The 24,655-nt window shown below is 38.3% G+C and overlaps 1 protein-coding gene across 3 annotated transcripts in view; it reads left to right on the top strand.

The window, feature by feature from the left end:
• The window catches only part of mta1 (metastasis associated 1), a 45,186-nt gene that overhangs the window by 15,352 nt on the left and 5,179 nt on the right, over positions 1–24,655 (top strand). For all 3 annotated transcript variants that reach the window (XM_079631972.1, XM_079631973.1, XM_079631974.1), the window contains exons 3-16: positions 825–918; positions 9,349–9,475; positions 11,277–11,340; positions 13,413–13,530; positions 14,203–14,305; positions 14,536–14,635; positions 16,659–16,847; positions 18,669–18,743; positions 18,836–18,894; positions 19,010–19,137; positions 22,185–22,336; positions 22,623–22,812; positions 23,820–23,909; positions 24,014–24,166. In XM_079631972.1, coding sequence (XP_079488098.1) covers positions 825–918; positions 9,349–9,475; positions 11,277–11,340; positions 13,413–13,530; positions 14,203–14,305; positions 14,536–14,635; positions 16,659–16,847; positions 18,669–18,743; positions 18,836–18,894; positions 19,010–19,137; positions 22,185–22,336; positions 22,623–22,812; positions 23,820–23,909; positions 24,014–24,166 — 1,642 coding nt within the window. The remainder of the gene's footprint in view (positions 1–824; positions 919–9,348; positions 9,476–11,276; positions 11,341–13,412; positions 13,531–14,202; positions 14,306–14,535; positions 14,636–16,658; positions 16,848–18,668; positions 18,744–18,835; positions 18,895–19,009; positions 19,138–22,184; positions 22,337–22,622; positions 22,813–23,819; positions 23,910–24,013; positions 24,167–24,655) is intronic.

Genomic DNA, 24,655 nt, shown 5'->3' on the forward strand with positions numbered 1-24,655 from the left:
GGTCTTACGGGCTTAGAACGACATGAGGGTGAGTCATTAATGACATTATTTTCATTTTTGGGTGAACTAACCCTTTAAGTAAAAATCTGTCTTTACAACTTTTACTTGTAACGGAGTAATATTTGACCAGTAGTATCTGTACTTTTACTCAAGGAAGTTGTGTACTTTGTCCACCCCTGCTTTAAAGCCGTTGGATGGAAACACACTTTCACCAGCTTAATTCGCATGAGTTTTTTTTACCGAACTTCAGATAATTCGATTGACAAGTGGATGGAAACTTAGCTTGTGTCAAAAATGTTGATCTCACAAACCTATAGTATGGTCTTGAAATACTCTGAAGAATATACTGAAAGTCATATGGACCAATTTTATGATTCTTTTCTGGTGCTTTGTCTTTTTTTTCAAAGCTTGACAGCCCCAGTACTCAAGAAGTAAATCATACTGGTTTGTAACAGCATGATAAGTAAATGATGAAAGAATTTTGGATGAACGATTTCTTTAAATATATGCAGGGTGACAAGCTTCAGTTTTGCAGTGTGCGCTTGGAAAAACCCACACCTAAATGACTGACAGATCTCAAAGCTACAGTTTTCAATTTTTTTTCTTTTTCTCACCGTGCTCACACTTTCTCCTCTAACATCACACTTCTCCTCCTTCTGCCCTCCTCATCTTCTCTCCATCACGAGACCCTCTCAAATCACCCAGGAAGTGCAGAGGTGTTTAGGTCACGGTTATGATTTAGTCCTCAGTTTGCATGTTGAGGCTTCCCCAGCAGCTGATTGGTCTAAAGGCTGTTGCTGTGACAACTCTGTTTCCGTTTGCAGACGGCGAATGGGAACGTGGAGGCCAAAGTGGTGTGTTTTTACCGACGCAGAGACATCTCCACAACGCTCATCACCCTCGCGGATAAGCATGCACGTGAGTAGCTGTGAGAGACTGCTTTACCCACAATGCTTTGAGCTGACCGTTCATAAAAATAGATTTGACTTTGGAAAGCACTTAGTTAAGAGTGACGCACTGACACATGAACAAGTTTGTTCCTTGAGGTTTATAGTTATTTGGATAACAATTTACCCTTTGGACCTATTTCTCTAAACGGTAGATGGATGCTTTTGTCTGTTTTATTTTGTTTTAAATTGACAGCAATTAACATTTGTAACTTTTTAAAAGAATAATTTGCTCAGTTTTGGTTCGTGCCTTGCTGTCTGCTCAACTAAGGATGCATCCTGAAATGGAACCTTGTTACATCATATGATTTTGGCCAAAATTAGGTATATTTTAGCACCTTATTAGGCTAAATAATTCTGCTGCTTACTTTCTGGAGACTTTGAATTGGGAGTGCACCTAATGCTTCCTCGACAGCTCACCAAACCTGAATTTTTTTCCGAAGACATCTGCTTGTTTATCCCATGTGATCGTTTCTAATATATATATAAAAAAATGCTCTAGAAATGCACCTGTTTTCAATATTTAGTTTTAGACATCTCATATTGAAAAGATACGTTTACTTCTTTAAAATTTGATTTGCCATTCACACTCATTTGAATGATGTTTTATTAAAGTAAAACAGAATATTCATTGGGAAATAATATAGCTGGCGCTTGATTTTATTATCCATTTAGATTTGATTGGATCAGCGCTGTTAAGCTATGATATTATTGGTTAAATGGTGTCAGTTTAAATAAGAATCTGAGATGTAAGAACAGAAACTCTGTTAAACTGAGACAATTTTGTCTTTTAATTTGAAGTTTTAAAAAATTAATTGAAATATGGTCAAAATGTATTAACATAATTTAAATTCTCTGTTAAATAATTGCATATTATTTTGACAATGAGGTCTACTAGATGACAGCACAAGAAAGTTGACAAAAGTCTTTATTGGCTAATTACCACACACAGATTGGAAAGCCTGTGTCTGTGTCATTGTGTGGCAAGTTATTTTGATGGCAGGCTGATTTTAATCACACACTCGAGTTTGTTTCTTTACATTCGCCCATTATCAGAACATCACCAAAGTGCTGACTGTGCAGTGTGTACATTTCTTTAATTCAGTCTAGAGTCTCTCTATAATCTTAATTAGATTTTTGAACACATTTGTTGCAATTTCTGCATTCAGATTCATTGTGAAGAACAACTTTAATGTTTTAGGTTTGTATGGTCTCTTTTTGCACTGTAAAAAAATATTTTCATGATGTATCTCTTCCCTTTTTTTTCTTTTGTCAAATCAGCTTAGATAATTAATGTGGTTCAGATAACATAATATTTTAAGTTTCTGTTGATTAAACCAATCTCCTTCATTGTATTAAAGGAATAGTTCACCCACAAAATTTAATTTATATGTTATACGTTGTTCCCAACCTGTATGAGTTTCTTTCTTCTGTTGAACACAAAAGAAGAAGGGTGGTAATTAAACAGTTGACGAGCCATTGACTTCCATACTAGGTAAAACGTACTCAATGTCTACCGTCAACGGTTTGGTTACCAACATATCTTTTGTGTTAAACGGAAATGAGAAACTCATACAGGTTTGGAACAACATGAGGGTGAGTAATGCCTGGATCAGATTACACGATTTTTTTGTCTGTTACGATAGTCACTGTGTCAGATTACGCGATTTTGACTCGTAAAATCTTGTCGTGTCGTGGATAAGAAACATGTCAGACTACTCACTCACTCTCGTCGTGGAGGACCGGAAAAACAAACAAACATGCTAGTCTTTTTGTCGTGAAGCATCGCAGACGCGACGTAGGTTGTCGCCCACAATGACACACTATACGAGATGAAACTATCGAATCTTGCGTCCCGACGCCCGTTGTCGTTTACGAATCCCCGCTACACCCTACGTCAAACGAATCGTGCTAAAATCGTGTAATCTGAACCAGGCATTAATGACGACAATTTTCATTTTTGGGCTAACTATCCCTTTAACTAAATTTTAAGTTCAATAAACACTACATTTTAAGTTAACCGGGTTACTTACTTTTTTAAGTTAAACCAACAATAATTTTTTACAGTGTATGGAACAGATGAGGAGGTAATAAGATCAGAATGACGTTGCTGTTCCATAGAATAATGGCATATAGTATTCCAGAAAGCGAATGACCAGTGCTGTCAACTCCAAGTGTGACAAAAGGCATAAAATATCATTATTGCATCTCGTGATTATCATTGGCGTCAGACTTGGTGCAACACTTTTTTTTTTTTTTGGAGCTCTACATCCCTGGTTCCCATTCACTTACATTGTATGGAAAAGAGCATCCTAGACATTCTTCAAAAGATCTCCTTTTATGTTCAATGGAAGGAAGTTATGGGTTTGGATAGACATAAGGGTGAGTAAATGATGAGAGAATTTTCATTACGGAGTAAACTAATCCTTTAAATCTTGTTAGCGGTGCAGGCAAAAAGCTGCAAGATAATTGTCTTGTCCATTATGTGATGTTCAGATGATTGACAGCCCTAAAACACCTTGAATGAACTGTCTTTTAAAAGAGAATCTTTTCCTGCTGTGAGCAGAACCTTCCTCCAAAATGGCTGCTGTAGAGATTTATCAGCAGAAGGGTATCTGAGGGGTTTGTAAGTACAGGGTTAGACAGTGCTTATGCGTATAAAAGAGATTTCATCTTTGGTCCGCAGCACACAAGTCTGATTCTGAGACCACGAAGCCTGTTTGTTCATGTGGACCACACAGATGCAGTGAAGAGGAACTCTCTCTCTGTCTCTGTATGTATGTGTGTGTGTGTGTGTGTGTTATGGACCTCTCCTCAATGCCAGCAGCCTCTCCGTGGACCTTCAGACATTTGCAATATGTGAAAAATGCATGGCAGGAATGGTCGTTCACCGCATGGGTGTGGGCTGCATCCTGTCTCTGCCTTTGGAAAAGGGAAAGGGAGTTAAAGAATGAGTGGAAGAGCGTAAGGAAAAAGAAAAGTCACAAAGTGGAGGGAGAATGAGGGAAAAGAGGAAGACACAAGTTCAGAGCCGGCTGGAGGAGGTCTCATGTGCCTTCATGAAAGTTAGAGGCAGCGACTCGACCCATTGTCCATTAATAGAGCTGCTTACAAATACCTAACCTCCTTCCTTCCTTCCTTCCTTCCTTCCTTCCTTCCTTCCTTCCTTCCTTCCTTCCTTCCTTCCTTCCTTCCTTCCTTCCTTCCTTCCTTCCTTCCTTCCTTCATTCATTCATTCATTCCTTCCTTCCTTCTGTCCCCACATCCATCCTTCCTTTCTTCCTTCCTTTCTTCCTTCTGTCCCGCCTTCCTTCCTTCCTTCCTTCATTCCTTCCTTCCTTCCTTCCTTCCTTCCTTCCTTCCTTCTGTCCTGCCTTCCTTCCTTCTGTCCCCACATCCTTCCTTCCTTCCTTCCTTTCTTCCTTCTGTCCTTCCTTCCTGCCTTCCTTCCTTCTGTCCCCACATCCTTCCTTCCTTCCTTCCTTCCTTCCTTCCTTCCTTCCTTCCTTCCTTCCTTCCTTCCTTCCTTCCTTCCTTCCTTCCTTCCTTCCTTCCTTCCTTCCTTCCTTCCTTCCTTCCTTCTGTCCTGCCTTCCTTCCTTCTGTCCCCACATCCTTCCTTCCTTTCTTCCTTCTGTCCTTCCTTCCTGCCTTCCTTCCTTCTGTCCCCACATCCTTCCTTCCTCCCTTCCTTCCTTCTTTCTGTCCCCACATCCATCCATTCTTCCTTCCTTCCTTCTGTCTTCTCATACATCCTTTCTTCCTCCCTTCCGTCTCTACATCTGTTCGTTCATTCTCTTTCTTTCTTACATCTCTACATCCGTTCTTCCTTCTGTCCTTCCCTCCTTCCAGTTCTGCACAGGCGATCGCGCATGATCCTCCAGAGATTGTAGAAATCTTGTATAAAGTTTCTAGTGCTCTTTGACCCTTGATATAAATCAACAGAGCTTTTGGTGTGTAAACTTCAGTTCTCCAGCGTCGGAGGAGTCAGCAGCGTGCGGGTGCTGTGACTCACAGATGAAATATTTTGCTCTCTGTGATGCTGGCTCCGCCTCGCTGGGCCCTGAGAGCATGAGGCAGCGAGGCGCCATGTGTGCCGAGAGTGAGAGAGAGAGAGACCTGACTCTGCTGTGAACTACTCACTGGAATCACCTCACTCGTTGGCCTCAGCCGCTCCACTTGTTTGTGCTTTCTGCTCGACCTCTTGGTACTGAGTGCAACAGCTTTGAGTCACAGCTGTCGGTGTGAGCTGTGTTTGTGTGTTTTACATTTCTTCCTGAACTGGAAGGGCAAAATAAACAAACAGCGGTTGGAAAAAGACACCGGAATTCATCTCCGTATCATCTCATGACCTGGTCAACCGAAAGGTTGTGCATGGTGTGGGTTTATATGAACACATAGGACACACAAAGCAAACGTCTATGGACTTGTGACCACAAGATTTTGTATGGAGGTTTTTAGAGGGTAGTTATGGGGGCATTACCTATTGTATCCAGTGTGTGTGCATGTGAGAGGTGAATGAATAAAAATAGTCTTTGACCTCCAGATATGACACAGATCAGTACGGGCTTAAACTATTTAGGGATGTGAATTATAAGGTCTATATAAATCTTTTTACCTGATCAGAACTACAGTAAAAACATTAATACTATGAAATATTATTTCAAACTAAAATAACTGTTTTCTATTTCAGTATTTACTATTTAGTCCTGTGATGGGAAAGCTGAATTCTCAGGAGCTATTACGCCAGTCTTCAGTTGGTATGTTTATATGCAGTAATTTTCGTCAGTCGGAATGAATCCATTCCAATTTCAGATTTTGGACGTTCTGTTTATATGAACTCTTAACATATAACCGAATATGTGAATCGGATTGCAATGTGCATTACATGTATTCCAAACAAAACTTCAGAGCATGTGCAGTGCCCAGTCGTCGTTTTCAGAACCAGAGAAAGCCCGCAATAATGTTATCGGAGCTACCATGAGAATAACTGTAGTTTTTGCCTTAATGACGTCCAAAAAAAAGAGACCTGACATTTGTCAAGGGTTTTTAGCAAAAATGTTTAAATATTCAGTCTCATCCACTGAACAGTTTGTAAGACACATGAGACATAAATAATTTTATGAATGTTTTTATGATGTATAACGTAGGTAAACATATGCATCATGGCACTGCGCAAGGTATTTTTGAATCAAATTGAGAAAATAGTCGGATTCAAGCATTTACATACTTAATATTTTTTTTTACTGTTGATCAAATAATTTCAGGTCTACACCACCCCTTTAAATCCAATCAAATTTTAATTCGGATCAAGCTCAATCGGATTGAGTTGAGTCTTTTCAGTCTGTGTTAGTCTGATTACTAAGAGATTATTTATTACTAACATGATCCTTCAGAAATCAAATTAGTTGATTTGGTGCTCAAGAAACATTTCTCAACATTTTCAGTCAAAAACGGTTATGCTGCTTAATATTTTTGCGGAAAACATGATGCAATTTTTTTTCAGGATTCCCTTCAGGCTGCAAATTCACACCTCTTGTGAACGGTTAACTTTGTTTTTGCTGTGGTGGTAGATTGGCTAGTTCTGCAGTGCAACCGCTGAGTACTGGTGCAGGAAACACTGTCAGAGTGTTTTAGTACAGAGTTCTGTCTTCATCAGTGCAAGGATCCAGACATTGAAGAACCATTAACAGAACCCAGTGTCCTAAATTCAGGATTTTTTAACAAGAACGATTTTTTTGGTGGTTCCCAACTTCACCTCTCTTCATTCTAGCACTCTTTTACCCTTTGATTAGAACACAACAAAGCTTGTCACACGTAAACACAAATAACACGCATGAAATGCTTCCGCACCAATGGATGAATGCAGACTTTCAAGAACCGCTAAACCAAACGCCTTAAATCATTCGAAAATGAAGCCCTTGTGGTTTTGATTCTCAACCCGACCTCCCTTCATTCCTCTCTTCTCTTCTTCTCCTCCTCCCCCACCTGGTAAGGAGATTCATTCATCAATAATTGATAATTGGTGAAGACAGGTGAAATGGAGAGGTAATTTGTTGAGTATAGACAGGGTGCAGGGCCAGATGATTGGGTTCTTTCTCTCTTTTTTTCTTTCTTTCTCAGAACTATGGAGTTTACTGAGTTCAGCTCATCTTCTCGCCGGCTCTCAAGGACGCAGCAGGCTGGTCTTAGCCAGAGGGGCTGTTCCTCTCTCTCTCTTTTTTGCTCACTCTTTTTCTCTTCATCTTTTCCCCATTCACTCTCTTTGTTTCAGGCTCCATCTCGATCCCTTGCTCCGCGTGCAGCTCAGCAGGGGTTGTCGATACTCCACGCGCAGCTGTAATAGAATGGTTACTGATGTGCAGCGCTGTAAAGTGACCGCTCGCTCGTGTTCGATGTAGTTTCAGATTTCTTAATGGCGAAATAAAACCGGATAGCATGTGACAGGTAGACAGCAGTGGCATACGTGTGCTGGAGAGGGTGAGGAAGAGGAGGGAATACTTATTGATTTTAGACAAACATCTTTTTTTGTTGTTGTTGTTGTTGAAAATCCCTTGATTCTTTTTGTTCTTCTGCCTTTCCCTCCATCTCCATGTTTCTCCATCTGTCTCTCTCTCTTTCGCTAATGAAACTCCAAATGAATTGGAGCACGCTCACTGGTTTCTCTCCCTCCCATCCGACTCTCTCCCACTTATCATTCTCCGCCGCACTCTGCCTCCATACAGCACATATATGTGTGGTTTGTCAAGAGAGATGTCTCCTTTCTCTGTACCTACCTAGTAATCTTTTTAAGAGAAGGGTGATGATGTGTTTGCATAAACTGAATTAAGAGAAGGCGTCTGCTTCGTCTCGCTCTCTTTTGGTTGTTCGCAGTCATTTTCACATTTACTGACATTGCGTTTGATCAGTCTGTGTTTAAAAGATGTAGCTTTAGGTTGGATATATGGCCATCACAAACTCATCCGCACTTCAATTTCAACTTTTCAGTCGAATTGTGAAGACGGACTGATTCCCTGATTAGGGTCTTTGTAGTGCTTGTAGGTGTTGTAGGTTTAACCGTGCAATGCATGGGATACGAAATAATAGTCAGAAAATTATCATTTAAAAAAAAAGTTGAGTATTTGATACATCAGGCTTTTGTGGCTCATATTCTATGATGTAGTGAGAATATGGAGCTTATACTCAATGAGAATTGAGTATAATTGAGTATAAAAATTGTTTTTATTAAGAGGCCCAAACTGAGCAAATATATGCAATTTGGTGCAGTTGCTGATTTTTATATGGCCAAAAAGTAAGATGAAATTCTGATAGCTTGTAATGTAAATCAATTAAATTAATACAGTATAGCTGACTAGTTGCATAAAATGCATATAAATATCAGCTGCCATCAGTTGTCTCCCAATGTAGTTTTAATTGTGGGGGGCAAAACATAATAACATATAAACGTTCCTCAAAAGCATGATGCATCATATTTGATACTCATGTTAACATGGTTTTTCTAAAATTAATCCATTGTGCATGAAGAAAACCTAAGTTTTTTGTCCAGTAAGTGTTCATTTTGAAATAATACTATCAATATAAAAGTTAAGTTTACCGGTACTATAAAAATCTACTAAGATTTCACCACAAAAAAAGCATAGAATGATTGGTGGACACTGTTCAATTTCTCGCATTTGGAAAGCAGGATTACTGATGCTTTATATATCATATTGCATGATATAACATGGATCATACCAAATGATACAAAACTGCTTAAATTGGATGAAGGGAAATGATTTGGTCACACATTACATTAGGCGTCTTTAACTATCATGTACTTATTTTAAAAAAAATAATAATAATGTACAATGCACTTTGTTCATGTATTGCAAAACATTTGTATGGGACATGGGATACGGCTAAGGTAAGGGACAGGTGTAGTGGTGTGGTCCGGTTTAAAGATGGGTTAAGGTGTAAGAGAAGGGTCAATAGTGTAATTATGTTATTACAGAAATACATGTAAAACACAAACATGTACGCAATAAGTGCATTGTATTTAAACAATTAATTTAAATTAAGTACATAATAGTTAAAGACTTAATATAAAGTGGGATCATTGGTTTTGTGTAAGTATTGTATAAGTTTATTTCAAGAATATCTGAAAATCAATAATGTTCCAGTAGGTGGAACTGACACAAGGGAGAACTGTAGCTTCAAAGCCTTTTATTGTTTTCATGTTATGGCTAATATTAAAATCACCACCTGCTTTTATACTGGTGCCTATATATTATACCCATTTAATAGTAATTTTTTCAGGATGTCGGAATTTGATTGGTATCAGCATACAGAATCACATTTGTAATATTAATTAAGGTTGAACAAGTGAAGGTGATGACCAGGTTATCTTTTCTTTTCACTTATAGGAGAAATGGAGGAGGAGATGGAGAACCCCGAAATGGTGGATCTCCCAGAGATACAGAAGCATCAGCTGAGACACAGAGAGCTCTTCCTCTCTAGACAGCTGGAGTCTCTGCCTGCGACACACATCAGGTAACCTACAAAAAGCTCTGTCGATATACGTGTTCCCGCTTGCAGCCGACCAGACTCGCTCTCATTAGCGTCTGCGCTCACGCCGGCTCCTTTCAGTCTTTTTCATGTTCTGGCCTGATGGAATCCCCAGCACAGAACAGTGTTAGCCTCTCGTTCATTCACGCTGCTCTTTCATTGGTACGAATCCAGCAGAGAGCAGGTGAAGATTGAGTCAATGTCGTTTTTGCTTCAAGGGCTTGTATATGTCATCAAGTCATCTATACATGTGAATAGAACCATTTCATGAGAATCATGCCCACTTTTATTTTGGTAATCAATGTTCTCAGGAAAGCAGCCAGTCAGCAGAAGCCTGCGCTTTCTACCACCATATCACACTGGCCAGGTCACGTCTGTCTCAGATCTCACGAACATGTAAATCTTCTTTCGAGTTTGTGGAGAAAGTCAGACTCAAGGGTGGAGCGAGCTTGACCTTAATCCTTTCTGGATGAACAGGTTCTTCACTGTTGTTTGGTGATGGGAGGTGGATGGCCAGCATCGAGCCTCTCAGGGGTTGGAACGATTAATCGAGTGACTCAATTTTAAAATATTTCTGATTAGCATTTTCCTCCTCTCTTACTGTACCGTTTGCAGTGACCCAAAAAACATGGACGAGGATACTGGCAGTGAATACCAAAAGAGGATTATGCTTGGAAACCTTTTCATTTAAAAATAGAGATAATTAACTTTAAAAGTTATTCAAATGCGACTGGCGTTAACCACAACAATAGCTAATGAATGTTAAGTGCAGGATTTACTCAAATCTCATGTGAGGGCTTTGGCTACACTGCCAAAAAAAACTTTCTTAATTAGTATTTTTGTCTTGTTTTCCAGGATTTCCAGAATAAAGTATTACTGAAACAAGATAGATTTATTTGGGAAAAATTACAGGTGAAATAGTCTTCATAGGGGAAACAAGTTTATAAAATAAACCTCACTACGTTTTCTTAACGTAACAACTGTCATTTTACTGATGAAGTATTTTATATTGTTTGATGTTTAGAATTTTTTTACTGGAAAACGAGACAAATTTGAATAAGAATGTTTTTTTTTGCAGTGTAGCATTTATTTTATTTTATTTATGGCCCTTTTGCTATAATTCTTATTGATGTGATACTGTAAAGAGGCTAGGGTGTGCGATTTTTCATATTTACTTGCATATGCGCATTTAACTTTGGTGTTTTCTAGGTCTATTGGGTTCTGTCAGGAGTGCCAATTCATGCAAACTTAATCAAAAAAAGTACAAATAAATTTTTTAATGAATGACTTAAGCATCTTTTCTTGTATCTTAATATCTTGGGGACCAGTTTTGATTTTTAATTTATACGTTTTCAAACTTTATACATATTAAAATATATACCTCCTATAATTATACCTCTTAGAAGTGTAATTTTACAGAAAGAAAATAACATTGTTTAATATTGCACTTTTTTTTTTTTTACTTCAAGACAACTTCTTGAATAAATCCTCAAAATATTTTTTTTTTAACCCCAAACTCAGTCGGTAAGATTTAGATAATCTATTGTGAATGAATACACCTGTCTAACTACAACCAGGAAACAGTCACAGACGCTGTGTAATTGTAACATTTACTGTTACGATTGTTATAATTATTGTTACAACAATTTCACTATAGTACGAATCTCTGTCCAGCACAGCACTGTGAATGACCTGCGCAAAGCAAATGAGATCAGTTTAACGACGTATGGGACTGTGAGATTCAGTCCAGCCAGCGTTAAAACTGTGTTATGTGTTGCGTTTTCAGGGGGAAATGCTGTGTTACACTTCTGAATGAGACGGAAGCCCTCAAGTCCTATTTAGACAGAGAGGTGAGTGTCACAGCACTATGCCAAGGTGTTTGTACGCATGTGCGAAATGTTTAGTTTGCATGAATTTGCTTTTCACTCTTAGTATCTCCGTTCACAGTATGTCTTCAAGAGGGAAATGTTTATCTGACGTGTGTGTGTGTGTGTGTGTGTGTGTGTATGGGAGCTAGTTTTGAGTCCCGATCCAAATGAATAATTCAGTGTGTTGACCCAGTATGTTCCTCCTCATATTTAGTAATGAGGAGACTGGAGACTACAGAGGAAAGCCAGTCCTCTAATATGTCAAACACTGGCCTTCACTGGATCATTTGTCTGTTTATGTTTATATTAAAAGAGAGAAACATGCTTTAAACGAGTACGCATGCACATAAGCTTCGTCATCGCATTAAAAGTGTGCTGCACTTAATTCCCTGATCTATTCACAGTGAAGTCCCTTTTTCAAAAGAAGTTCGAAGTACCTTATACTTCTGTAAGCGGTGTTTAAAGCTACACTGTGTCATTTTTAAGTTGATTCTTAGCAAAAAACACAAAATTATATGTGTTCCTTAATGTATAATTACTTCTACCAACTAATCAAGTATTCTCGTAAGTGTAGAATCTGCCATTTATAATACATATGACTGAGTCGTTCGAATGGTGACAGCCATGTTGCGCTTCCATCTTGAAAATACATTAGCCAAAGAGGGACATACCTGGTAATTCAAGCTTCGCCTTTCATGTTTTTACACTTTGTGGCACCGTGACGAATGCGAGGGGGAGATTACTCACGACTGCCGGCAGGTTTGAAATAACACGGCCACCGTAGGAGTTAACACCCTCGGAATGGGAGGAGCTAGAAAGTAATATTTAGTTGGTAGTCATATACAATTTCACCGCTAGATGGGAGAAAATCCTACACAATGTAGCTTTAAATGAATGTGGTTACACTTTATTTTAAGGTGTCACTGTTACAGCTTTACAGCTAAGAGTTATATTAACAACATGTACTTACTACAGGGTTAGGATTAGATTTTTTTGGTTACACTTTATTTTAAGTTGTCCGTGTTACAGGGTAATTATACATTTAAGTACTGAGTAATATTAATTAACTACATATACTTACTATAGGATTAGGGTTTGGTTAAGGTTAAGGCACAATTTATTGTAATTACTATAGTAATTACATGTAACGTGTAACAAGGACATTGTAAAATAAAGTGTTACAGAATATGTAAATATGTGCTCCACGCTTTCCTCTCAATAACCACACAAACACACAATAAAACTGACAGTGGTGAGAAAACCGCAGTTAAGAAAGCTTCTGATCACAGCGATGTGGATGTTTGCACATGCTCTCCAGTAAAGTCACATTACGTTCATTTATATAGCGCTTTATACAATATATTAAGCAAGCAGCTTTACAGTATCAAACGCAGTGTCCGTGACTGTTTCAGTTAGAATTTAAAGTAAAATTTCTACTGTAAAGCAGCTCTCCTGTGTTGATGTCCTCGACGGACTGAACAGAAGAAATGTGCCAGAGAAGATTTCCACCCTAAAGGCCTACAAATTACGTAATTTCAATGGTAGTTCAAAGGCGTTTACCAGCCAGAGTGAACTCTTCCGGATGGTTTAAGCTGTTCCGATCTTACGAAATTAACTCAAAACGAATTTCGCTTTAGCCTGATTTTGTTTGAAATATCATCACACCAGTTCGTTCCTCGAATTCGCTTGAAGTATAGCAGCTTCTTTAGTGTGCGTTGTTGTCTTGGGCTCTGCCACCGCATGCTCATGTCCGTTAAGTCCACAAGTCTGCAGGGTGTTTCATTTGTCATTTTAGGTTTTAGAAGGGTGCTCGCAAGCGTCAGATTTAAGCGCCCTCGATGCGCACTGAAGCGAGCTCTGCAGCAGACGTCTACCCGACAGTCAAAGTGGCACTACGACTACGTCACGAAAGTGTGACCTCGGAAGAAGACCGCGAGTGTTTAGGGTTCCATTTGGGACACAGTGAAGCACAAGTCCAAGCTTTTACGTTTGTGTACTTTTAGTGCAGTGAGTTTTGAGCCTAGACTTCATTAGGGTGTCTCTTGGTTTTGCAGGATGCCTTTTTCTACTCGCTGGTGTACGATCCTCAGCAGAAGACTCTGCTGGCTGATAAGGGAGAGATCAGAGTGGGCAATAAGTACCAGGCGGACATCACTGACCTCCTCAAAGAGGGTAAGATGTCTCTTCACCATATTGAGTTAGACAGCCAAAGCTCTGAGCTCTTCAGATGAGACCACTAACATATTCAACACTATCTCAGCTCGTGTTTATCTCTCTTCATATTAATATTCCACACAAATATGAAGCAGCTCAACTGTTTTCAACATTAATTATGAGAATTTTGAGCAGCAAATCGGAATATCAGAATGATTTCTAAAGGGTCATGTGACACTGAAGACTGGAGTAATGATGCTGAAAATTCAGATATGCCATCACAGGAATAAATTACATTTGAAAGTATATTTAACAGTTATTTTAAATTGTAATAATATTTCACAATAGTACTGTTTTTATCAAATATATGCAGCCTTGTAAAGCATAAGAAACAAACAAACAAAAAATGACATTATTCCAAACTTTTGACTAGTAGTGTATATTTTATAATTCTTTCTTTTTTTTAATACAGAGTAGTGTAGTTGTTTAGTGTGTTGGTTTGATAGATAAAATGCTTTGTTTTATTGTACAAAAAAGGAAAAACTGTGGGAAAAAAACTAAGTAAAACTGTAAGAAGTAAATTGAGTTCACATTAGATAAATATTGGCTTCAGGAAGAAGCAGCAAAAGTCTCATCTCAAAGCAGTATGCGTTCTGTTGTGATTGTGATGTGTGGCTGTTGGTTTGCCAGGAGAGAATGATGATCGAGAGCTTGAGAAACTGGAGGAGAAGGTGTGGGATCCCAGCAGCCCCCTCATCGAGAAACAGATCGACCAGTTCCTCGTCGTGGCTCGGTAAGATTCTGCAGCGCGAGCGGGTTTCCTCTATTTTACGTGTGCCAATCTGTTGTGAACACAAAACAGTTTAAAAGACAAAAAACAACAAAATGCTCCAACAAGATGCCTCCAAAATAATGTTTAATTTTGTTACTTCAAACTGCATATTTCGCTCTGTTCACTCCCTCATTCTCTTTCACATTTTTTCCCTCTTTTTCTCAAACTTCCCCAACCCCCCTCCCCTGCAGGTCTGTGGGTACGTTTGCGCGGGCTCTAGACTGCAGCAGTTCAGTTCGGCAGCCCAGTCTGCACATGAGCGCTGCGGCAGCCTCCAGAGACATCACACTGGTACGGCACAGCTCATGTTCTCACTCTCGCACACTCCACACACTGCTGGAACACTTCTCACTTTAGTTAAGCTCAGCAGGTTCATACTAATTAATGGCAGACATTTACAACAAAAAGCAACCTTTTTGAATCACTTGTCCAATTTTGAAACTGGTTGTAAATGCTAATGGAATATTTGATTTCTTGTATTTCTAGTCAATTAATCATCTTATAGTGTATTATGGCCAGAGAATGGTAGTTATAATATTATTTCTACTGCTATTATTATTAAAATGACTATATTAATCCTGTCATGGTAGAGTAGAGGTATAATAAATGACTCAATCTAAAATATCAAATACAGCAATGCATAATCCTGAAAGCCTTGATGCTTTTTCATCATATTATTTTCATCAGTTTTTTTTAGTATGCTCCTCTTTCCAAATCTCATCTCGTTATCTTTGTCATCGGATGTTATTTAGCTTTGTCTGGTAAGCTGTACGGGATACACTACGATTTCAACCACAAAAACTTACTTGTTTGTTTTTTGTCTGAAAGAAAGTCGCCTACAAATTTGAACTGAAACGGTTAACATCTGATTACAGAACCAATGAAGTGAAGCACAGTGCACATGAAAAGATCCAGGTTTAGTTAGATTTAATGTGACTGCTTAAGGATGATATATTGATGGAAAAGAGATTGTGTTTACAGAATATATTGTTTTTTTGAGACACACAGACCTCTCTGTATATGCTGTGAGTTTTATGGATAAATCCAGTAAGATAATGTGCAACTGCCCAACAATCTCAGTAGATGGAAGCAAATTGCAGTCAAAATTCAAATGCACAGTAAACTATTACTATAAAACTATAAAAAGTACTACTATAAAAGTATTCACATTTGATTAGATTTTCACATTAATAATGCTTTTCTCATGCTTGGATAGTAGCCTTACTTGTTTGCCCGTGCACTAGAGAGTGAAAGGCCATTTAAACCAGCATCTTGGTAATACATAAAAACATAGAAATGGAAAAAAAAGCCTTTTGTCCCTTTTTATAGGAAAGGAACATAAGAGCCAGTTCCTCTTTTAAGGACAGTTGTTTATATCAGCCAAAAGTTAATTTAAGCTTGAGAGATTATTGTTAGTATTCTGTTCTGCACATCATAATGGTCAACAAAAGCATCTACTCAGTTTGTAGTAGTTTGTTTACAGTCAAAATAGCATTAAACAATACAGACTGAATAATTACATGAATAAATAAATAAATAATTGCACTCTTTAGATTTATTCAATATTTTTCAAAGTTGTTTGCATTGACATTTTATTCCATTGACACCAATTAATATATTTATTTTATTATTAATTTAATGTATACTTATTCAAAACAAAGGCTCCTTTTAAATGACCATTTTTGGTTTCAGCTTCTGTCTCAGTGTCCATCATTTTCAGTTTCAATTTTGCTTAAATGTAAAGTGTGTCAAAGTGCGCCAGACAGAATTGAAAAAATAATGACTATTACAAACTGGTTTTGCGAACACCTTGGTCAGTCAAACAGATCGCCCTACACCAAACTCATTCAGACTCTGTCAGGATGCTTAAACGAACTCCATAATTTGGGTGGCAAAATGTGATTAGAATTTAAAGTGCACAGTGATAATCACGATTAGATCAAATAATCTCCACCAGGCGATTATGTAATAATTGCGACAGGCCTGTTGCCAGCTCTGTCTCTGCCTATAGGCTGTGCGAGAAGAGCAGCAGAACAGTGTATTCACTCTCCTGCCACCCAACTCTGCCCGTTGTGTACAAAACATGAAGGAAAGGCGCCAGAGGGCAACATCCCCATGCATAAACACACACTCTCGTGCTGCCCACACTATTCCTCTCCGTCTAGTGTCAGTGTTGTGGTGTTCCCAGGGTTGAGCAATTCTGATTTTTTGAGTTGCTTGACAACACACTGCTAAAACAATGGAGTTTGGTGACGTATATTGGATTTGAGCCAACAATTATCGTGTTTTCTTATCTCAAATGCTTTATCTTCAGTTTCACGCCATGGACACGTTGCATAAGAACGGCTACGACATGACACGGGCCATCGCGGCGCTGGTACCCCAGGGTGGGCCGGTGCTCTGCAGGGATGAAATGGAGGAATGGAGTGCATCTGAAGCCAACTTGTTCGAGGAAGCGCTCGAGAAATACGGCAAAGACTTCACTGACATCCAGCAAGACTTTGTAAGTTCCTCCCTAGCAGTATTTACACAAGCAGGAGAGAGATCAAATTGAATTCCTATATTTTGTGCTACAGAATAGTGTGGCTTTAGAAAGATCTGAGCAGCATATGCTAAGATAATTGTGGCAGTAATGACTGATAAACTGCCTTTGTTCAGGGGACAGTGAGTGTGCCAAGTGCATGTTTAACTCTGCCACCTGGTGGTTGAGAGATGTATGTGCAGTACTGAATGTTTTAGCTCTGGGCTTCCATCAGAAATGTCTACTTAGAGAAACAGGGAGGAGCCTGTCATGGAAAATGGGCACACCCTAAAGAAGTGAACCAGCTTATTCAGGGACACAAAGGATGGGAAATGGAGCTGGATTTCTGTTTGCCATCATGACCAGATTTGCTCTAATAAGAGCAAGAAAGATGCTTTAAAGGGATATGCACCCTAAAATGAAAACTCGGTCATCATTTACTCACCTGTTTGTTTTTTTTGTTGTTGTTTTTTATTCTATTTTTTTATAACTCGTATGACTTTCTTCTGTGGGAAAACAATTGATATTTTAAAATGAATTTCCTGCAACCATAGTTTTCAAACCCCAACAAGTTCATATGACTCATTTTCAAATCTTCTAAAGCCATAAGAAAACTTTGTATATGAAACATATCATAATCTAAACCGGCATTGAGCTGCACCTCAAGAGCCGCTGCAACTGGATCAGTCAGTGATTTGGACTAATCCAATTATTGAAACTGACTCGGTGATCTAGTCATGGTGGTTTCCAGTCGTTCGTTCATACTTTTTTTCCCTAAGAGCACACATACTCTGAAGCACTTCTGGGGTGCAATGCAAATTTATCAAAATGTATCTGCCCAAACAGAAGCAATAAGAGTTTATGTTGAATTCAAAGATGGATACAGTTCATCATGTAACCAAAATACCAATAATAACAGGCAAAAAAAAAAAACATATATGTACACAAGACTTTTAGTTTTAATTATAAACAAGGCTGGTACTCTTATTTGGAAATGCTTATGCTATACTGTTGCCGCCGGCTGCTCTTTTAAAAAGATAAGGGAAAGGGAGATAATGTGCACTCTTACAACCATCTCCAACATATTACAATATAAACACCATAAAGTCAACATTGTCATAATTCCTCAACAGTAGATCATAAGCAGTCTATTGGCAATGTAAACGGCTCTAAAACCTGTTGAATGCACAACAGGGCCTCGTTCTTACTTTGAAACCTGCAGCTCTCATACTTTTACATAAATCATAGCCTTTTGAAGTTTCTTGTTTTCCCATCCCTAAATTTAAGACCTCTTAAAATTATAATTAACACGTTTGTTATATCATTTAGGATATTCAAGACATTTTATTCGCACTCGTGCTCCTAAATACATTTTACAGTGCACACACATCTATTTTTAATAGCAAATGTGAATGAAACACTTGCACTGTCGTCTGCCGATCAATTTTATTTATGTTTATATGTGAATAAAAGGCTAAATTAAATTAGTTAAAAAAGTCTTTTGACATTTGATTAAATCATTCGATTCATATGGATAACATTTACAATGTCTTTATGAGCATTTTGAAGCGTCAAAGTTTAGGTTTGCATGGAAGGATAGAAATCTCTCAGATTTCATTAAAAATATATGTTTTTGTCTCGAAGATGAACAAATGTCTTAGGAGTTTGGAAAGACATGAGGGTAAATAATGACAATTTCATTTTTTGATTGAACAAATATGGGGTTAAATGTAATAAACAGCCATTTTGTTTATGATATTAGTGAATTATTCTTTCTAAATTACCTTTTTCTTATTATTACAGCTTCCTTGGAAGTCTCTAACCAGCATCATTGAGTATTACTACATGTGGAAGACCACAGACAGATACGTCCAGCAGGTAATACAACCCGGCTGTCTCAAGTCTCTGTGTGCAGGTAGGCAACCTAGATAGTTTTCACACTGAGACTAACTGGTTCTTGTTTCATACAGAAACGATTAAAAGCAGCTGAAGCTGAGAGCAAGTTGAAGCAGGTTTACATCCCAAACTAGTGAGTACTTCAACGAGTCAAAGTTCAACCCTGGATTTCATTTCACCATGAGCTTTGAGTGCTTGCACTTTGACCAGATGAAATACAGTAACCCTTGTTTGCTTTTTTCCTACAGTAACAAGCCCAACCCTAACCAGTTAAGCATGAACAGTGTGAAACCAGCGCTGGTGAATGGAGCAGGGGCTCTTCCAGGAGCGCCAGGCCAGCCCGTCGGATTGGGCCGCGCGTGCGAGAGCTGTTACAGTGAGTATTTGACCTGCTGTCAAGTACTTAAAATGTTAAAGGTGACATTAAACTGGAATATGAAACTTTATTTGTATGTCCCAAAAAATGGCACACTTCCCCTTTGAAGAGCACATTCTACTACAGTTTTGCAACGTTTTATTCCCCCCTGTAATGTTAGTAAAAGGGATAGATCAACCAAAAATGAAAATCCAAACCTGTAAGACTTTCGTTCATCTTCGGAACACAAATGAAGATATTTTTGAGAGCTTCTGAGAGCTTAAATCTGATAGCTTTCTGTCCCTTCATTGACAACTACGCAATTCCACATGAATTGAGCGGTTTAGTCCAAATTTTCGGAAGATACTCGATCGTTTTTATATGATGAACAATTTAATTTAGGCTTTTCATCATATAAAGCAATCGTGTCGCTTCTGAAAATTTTGACTAAACTTCAAAAATAGCGTCAAATTGGTAGATCCATAGTTGTCTCTTTGCAACTTAAGGGATTGAGAAAAGATATAATCGATATCAATATTTGGAGAACATGAATGTGTTCATGCATCTGACAAAAGTTCATGCATCTGACAAAAGTTTAAGCCTTGCCAATTTAAGTATTTAAGCGCAAGAACACTAGCCTGGTTCTACCAGACTCTCGTACATTTAAATTGTACAGAGAGTCTGGCCTCTCTCCATTGACAAGCGTTAACTTCCTTGAAGGCTGGTACTCTGTTGAAGTTTAAAACCACTCTGGATCTGCCATAACCAATCGCTAACGTTTGGTCGTGACGTATGACGACTCAAACTAGCGCACAACCTCAACGTCATCGTTCTCAGCCACTCCCTCTGTTCGCTGATTGGACCGGTAAAATATTGACTGGAGAAAACCCAAGAATACACCACAATCCCAGACGTAGCACTGAAGGAAAATGAATATTGAGCGGAAGTACGTAGGAGGGCGGAGCCAGGCTACTAGAACACGCAAAAGGGAACTCAATTTGTTACTCGCAAAAAGTATGGGAAGCTTTCTGTGCACAAACATCCGAAGCGCGCGCCCAGAAATTTGCATCTCAGACAGCACGAATACTAAATTGAGCTCTTTCACTTCTTCTTGCACTTGAACAGACATTTTCAAGCAATTAGTTCAAAATGCCCATCTTGGCAAGTAGCCTCATAAACATTTTTGTCTCATAAACGTCGATTATGTCTTAAGTGAATGTAAACAGTTGAGAGATTATATTGAATCTGTGCATTAGCTCTTAAAGTGACAACAGTGTAATATTCCTGCTGCTGTCTGTGCTTTAAATGTTAATCAAACAACAAAAGACAAAGAAAAATCACTCACTGCTCTAGACTGTGTAACTTTAATAAAGATTAATCTGTTTCATGGCTGGTAAAAAATATTTATTGGCAGTAAATTTTCTTATGTCATTAAGAAAAATCTTGAATTGTTTTGTTAGGAATAATGAAATCTGTACAGAAGTACACATAATCACACACCACTTCTGAAAGTTCATTAATATTTTCTGAAATATTTTCTGTAATGGGCAACCTAGCATTTTGTGACATCCTGTTTTTGGTCTTTGATTGAGTTCATATTGCAGTCAAAATGCGCCAGAGTTCGTTTGGAAGCGGACCGAACCCTGCTGAAAAGGTGGGTGGTCTCGGTCCGCTTGTTTGGTGCGCACCAGTGTTCAATGGCAGCAATATCAAATGAACCACACTAACAGAGCAATCGCACCAGAGTTTGTTTTAATTGAACCAAACCCACCAAGTCTGAACACGCCCTAACACTTGAACTCAAACTAAAATGAGAAATGTTGCTTTGGCAACTAACTGAAAGATAAATTATAGTTAAGTCGAAAGATTAAAATAATAATAATGACAAAAAGCACATAATTACTCAAATTTAAATGGAAACTATAATAGTACATATAAATAATACAAAATGAAGACTTGTTTTATATGTAAATGATATCTGTTATGATTCGTTTACCTCTTTGCAAATTAAATAAGCAAGTCATAAGTAATGACGCCCCTCCCTGTGCAGACTGAATACAATAAAGTAGCTTTTTTTACTTCTTTAAAAAAAGATCCTGTTTTCTATGGTTGGCTTTAAAGGTACAATATGTAATATTTGTGCATTAAAATATCCCAAAATCACAAGGCCAGTGTTATATATTTTGTTAAGGTGATTACTTACAATATCCCAAATGTTTCCAACTATTTTTAAATGGTGCGAAAATTGCGATTTTAACCAAGGAAACGGGGTGTGTGAGCAGGGGTGAGCTGGGAGTCGCCCGTCAATGGCGTCATATCCGCGTTACCCTCGGTTTCCGCTCGTACTGCGTGGAGTCCTGGACAAATGCGGAAGTTGTAGTTATAGCGTCTATCAAGCAACAAACGTTAGCTTGTTTCGCGCAGTTGTTATGGAACACAATTATTCTTTACTGATTGCAGCTGGTTCTGTCGACAAAGACAAGTCCCATAAACGTACGGGTCAATTTTATATATTCCAAATGTAGCATTCGGCAATAGTTATGTTTATGTAAGGAAATATTATTGCTTTAGGCTTGTGTTTAGTTTATTGACATTGTTTATCACGTCTGGTGTTTATGGCCATGTAAATAAATATAGCATGTGTTATACATAAAGATTAATCAGTCTTTTGGCAAATGATGTGGTTATCACAACAATGAATTCGACAAATACAGTAACATAACCAATTTAGTATTAAACCTTACTTGCGGTTAATTCATTTTAATGAAATAAAAGCATGTCATTAAACGCGACATTTATAAAAATAGAACTTTACCTCATCCATGAACATGATTTTTCGACTGATTTACATCCACGGTGGAGTTAAAAACGACAGTTCCCATCATTCCACGCTCCTTCACATCGTCATCAAGCTACGCTGTTGTTGTTGTTTGGAATGTAGCGCCCTCTAGCGGCAGAAAATATTGCATTTTGTACCTTTAATATGAGTTCAGGTCAAAGGTTGAACTACAGTGAGTAGAGCAGAGTCGTGTTGGATGGAGCTTTATGTGTTTTGTTTTTGTGTGCAGCCACTAGCTCGTATCAGTGGTACTCATGGGGGCCGCCCAACATGCAGTGCCGACTGTGTGCCTCCTGCTGGACTTACTGGAAAAAATACGGAGGTCTGAAGATGCCAACCAGACTGGATGGAGAGAGGCCCGGACCCAACCGCAACAACATGGTGGGTGTGAAAGTGGATTCTCTCCAAACATGCTCCACAGGGCTCAGAGTCAATTCTTCACATGATATTCTCTTTCTCTCCCCACAAGTTGGTTTTATTTAGTCTGTTTCTTCTTTTACTGTGCAATTCTGTTTTATTATGCCTCTTAAATGAATGAGTGAATGAGCGAAACTTTCTTTCATTTATGTTTAAAAGTAGAATGTGTTCACTTCAACAGATTTAAAATGCAATATTTAGATTTAACTGTCACCCAGGACTTGACTTTCATCTCGCTGTCTGTGTTCAGAGTCCTCACGGTCAGCCTGTGAGACACAGCGGAAGCCCAAAGTTTGCCGTTAAGACCAGACAGGCTTTCTTCCTGCACACGTCTCAGATGACGAAAGCGGCTCGACGCGTGTGCCAGGACCTGTTGAGATCCAGATACGTGGCTAGACACCCGTACATACCTGTCAACACTGCCGCTATCAAAGCCGAGTGTGAGTATTTGCTTTCAGACATGACTGTACTACTTCAAGTTTGAATTGCTCTGATGATATTTATTATTATGGAATTTATCTATGAATTGTGTGGTGATTTAATGTGTTTTTTTTATATAATAAATTGTGGGTCAATGACAAATATGATTTTTTTAAAATCTAGCTTAAAACGCATGCACCAAGTTCTTAGAGAAATGTACTTTTTGTATTTTTGTTGGTTTCTTTTTTTTAAAAGAAAAGTTTAATGTTTTACATTTAATGGCCATCAAGTCAAAAGTAATAGCTTAAAAATAAGGGTAACACTTTACAATAAGGTTTCATTAGTTAACATTACTCAACTACTTTAGTTAGCATGAACTAAGAATCACCAATACTTCTGCAGCATTTATTAATCTTAATGTTAATTTGAATAGTTACTAATACATTATTAAAATCAACAAAACTTGTATTTGTTAACATTAGAACTGTGAACTAACATGAACAAACGATGAATGACTGTACTTTATTAAGTACTAATAACAAAAATGAATAATATTGTAACAATGGCATCTTACAGCCTGAACTTTGTCATGAAAAGATAAAATGATCTGATATTATAAGTGACATTAACACAGTCCTTAGCGTGTTTCTGCTAATATTAATGTTTTTGACTATGACTGCTAATGACACTTTTTCAAATATTAATTTTCAAATATTATTATAAAATAAAATGTATATGTGAATAAAAACTAATTTACTACTACTAGTAAATTCTTTTATAGAGGCTTTTATTTTTTTCATTAAGTTGTACTATTCTATGATATTGTTTATACCCCCCAAAATCATCAAAAGATGATGAAAAGCATGTTTGTTGTTAGAGGTGTTTTCAAGTCTTGCTGAATAAACAAAAATGAGCCTTGCATCATTGACACTAGCCTGTACTGTATTACCATGAAAGTTTTAACCTAATAAATTGAATCATTTTAATGCTGTTTCTTCATTTTTCTTTTTTTAAAAACATATTTCAGGTGCTGTGCGATTGCCAGATTTGTCCAAAAAGCCTGCACCTCTAAAGCAAACAGTAAGGAAGCCTTTGGAGTCAGTGGTTAGATATCTGGGTGAGTGAAGCTGTCTTGCTTTCAAAAACTTTCACATTTGTTTTTATAAAGCGCACCCATTATCATGTTTAATGATAATCATGTTTTATCCACACGTGTTCCAGAGGCCCACCCTTGCCCACCCAAACCAGATCCTCCACGAGCACCCACCATTTCCATGGGCAGCCTGACGCCCATCAAATCCACACCCATCCTCAACAACGGCTCCCCAACCATCCTGGGCAAACGCTCCTACGAGCAGCACAACGGCTTGGACGGTAAGCGATCGGGTTGTGTGTGCAAGACGTGCTTTCTGCGCTGCCCACACAACACACTCTCCTCCTCCTCTTCTTGCCATGCCTCATTCACTTGTCTTAAACTCTCCCACTCTTTTCTCCACCAACCCCCATACAGGAAAATACACACACACACACGCGCGCTACTTTAATCTCTGAATGGCTTTCAGGGTTGTCATGGTAACGGATCAGCAGTGACTCGCATGGATCATTAGTCCTGCGGGAGATCAGACCCCAAAAACACGGAGTAAAGGCACTGTAAATGTCGATTCAAAAGGAGGGCTTCCCGAACACGTGGCACGGATGTTAGGAACACTTATGTATGCTCCCCTGTCACATTGTGCTTCATTACCCTCTTGTCTCTATGAAGGGTTTGGAGAGAAACCAATGTTCAGCGGTTATATAAAATCCTGATGAGCTTGGCACCATTCTGTCCGAAGCAGCGAGTCCTTTTTCTTCACCCCATACTGA

This window comes from Phoxinus phoxinus (assembly GCF_949152265.1).
Source record: "Phoxinus phoxinus genome assembly, chromosome: 13".
Taxonomy (NCBI): domain Eukaryota; kingdom Metazoa; phylum Chordata; class Actinopteri; order Cypriniformes; family Leuciscidae; genus Phoxinus; species Phoxinus phoxinus.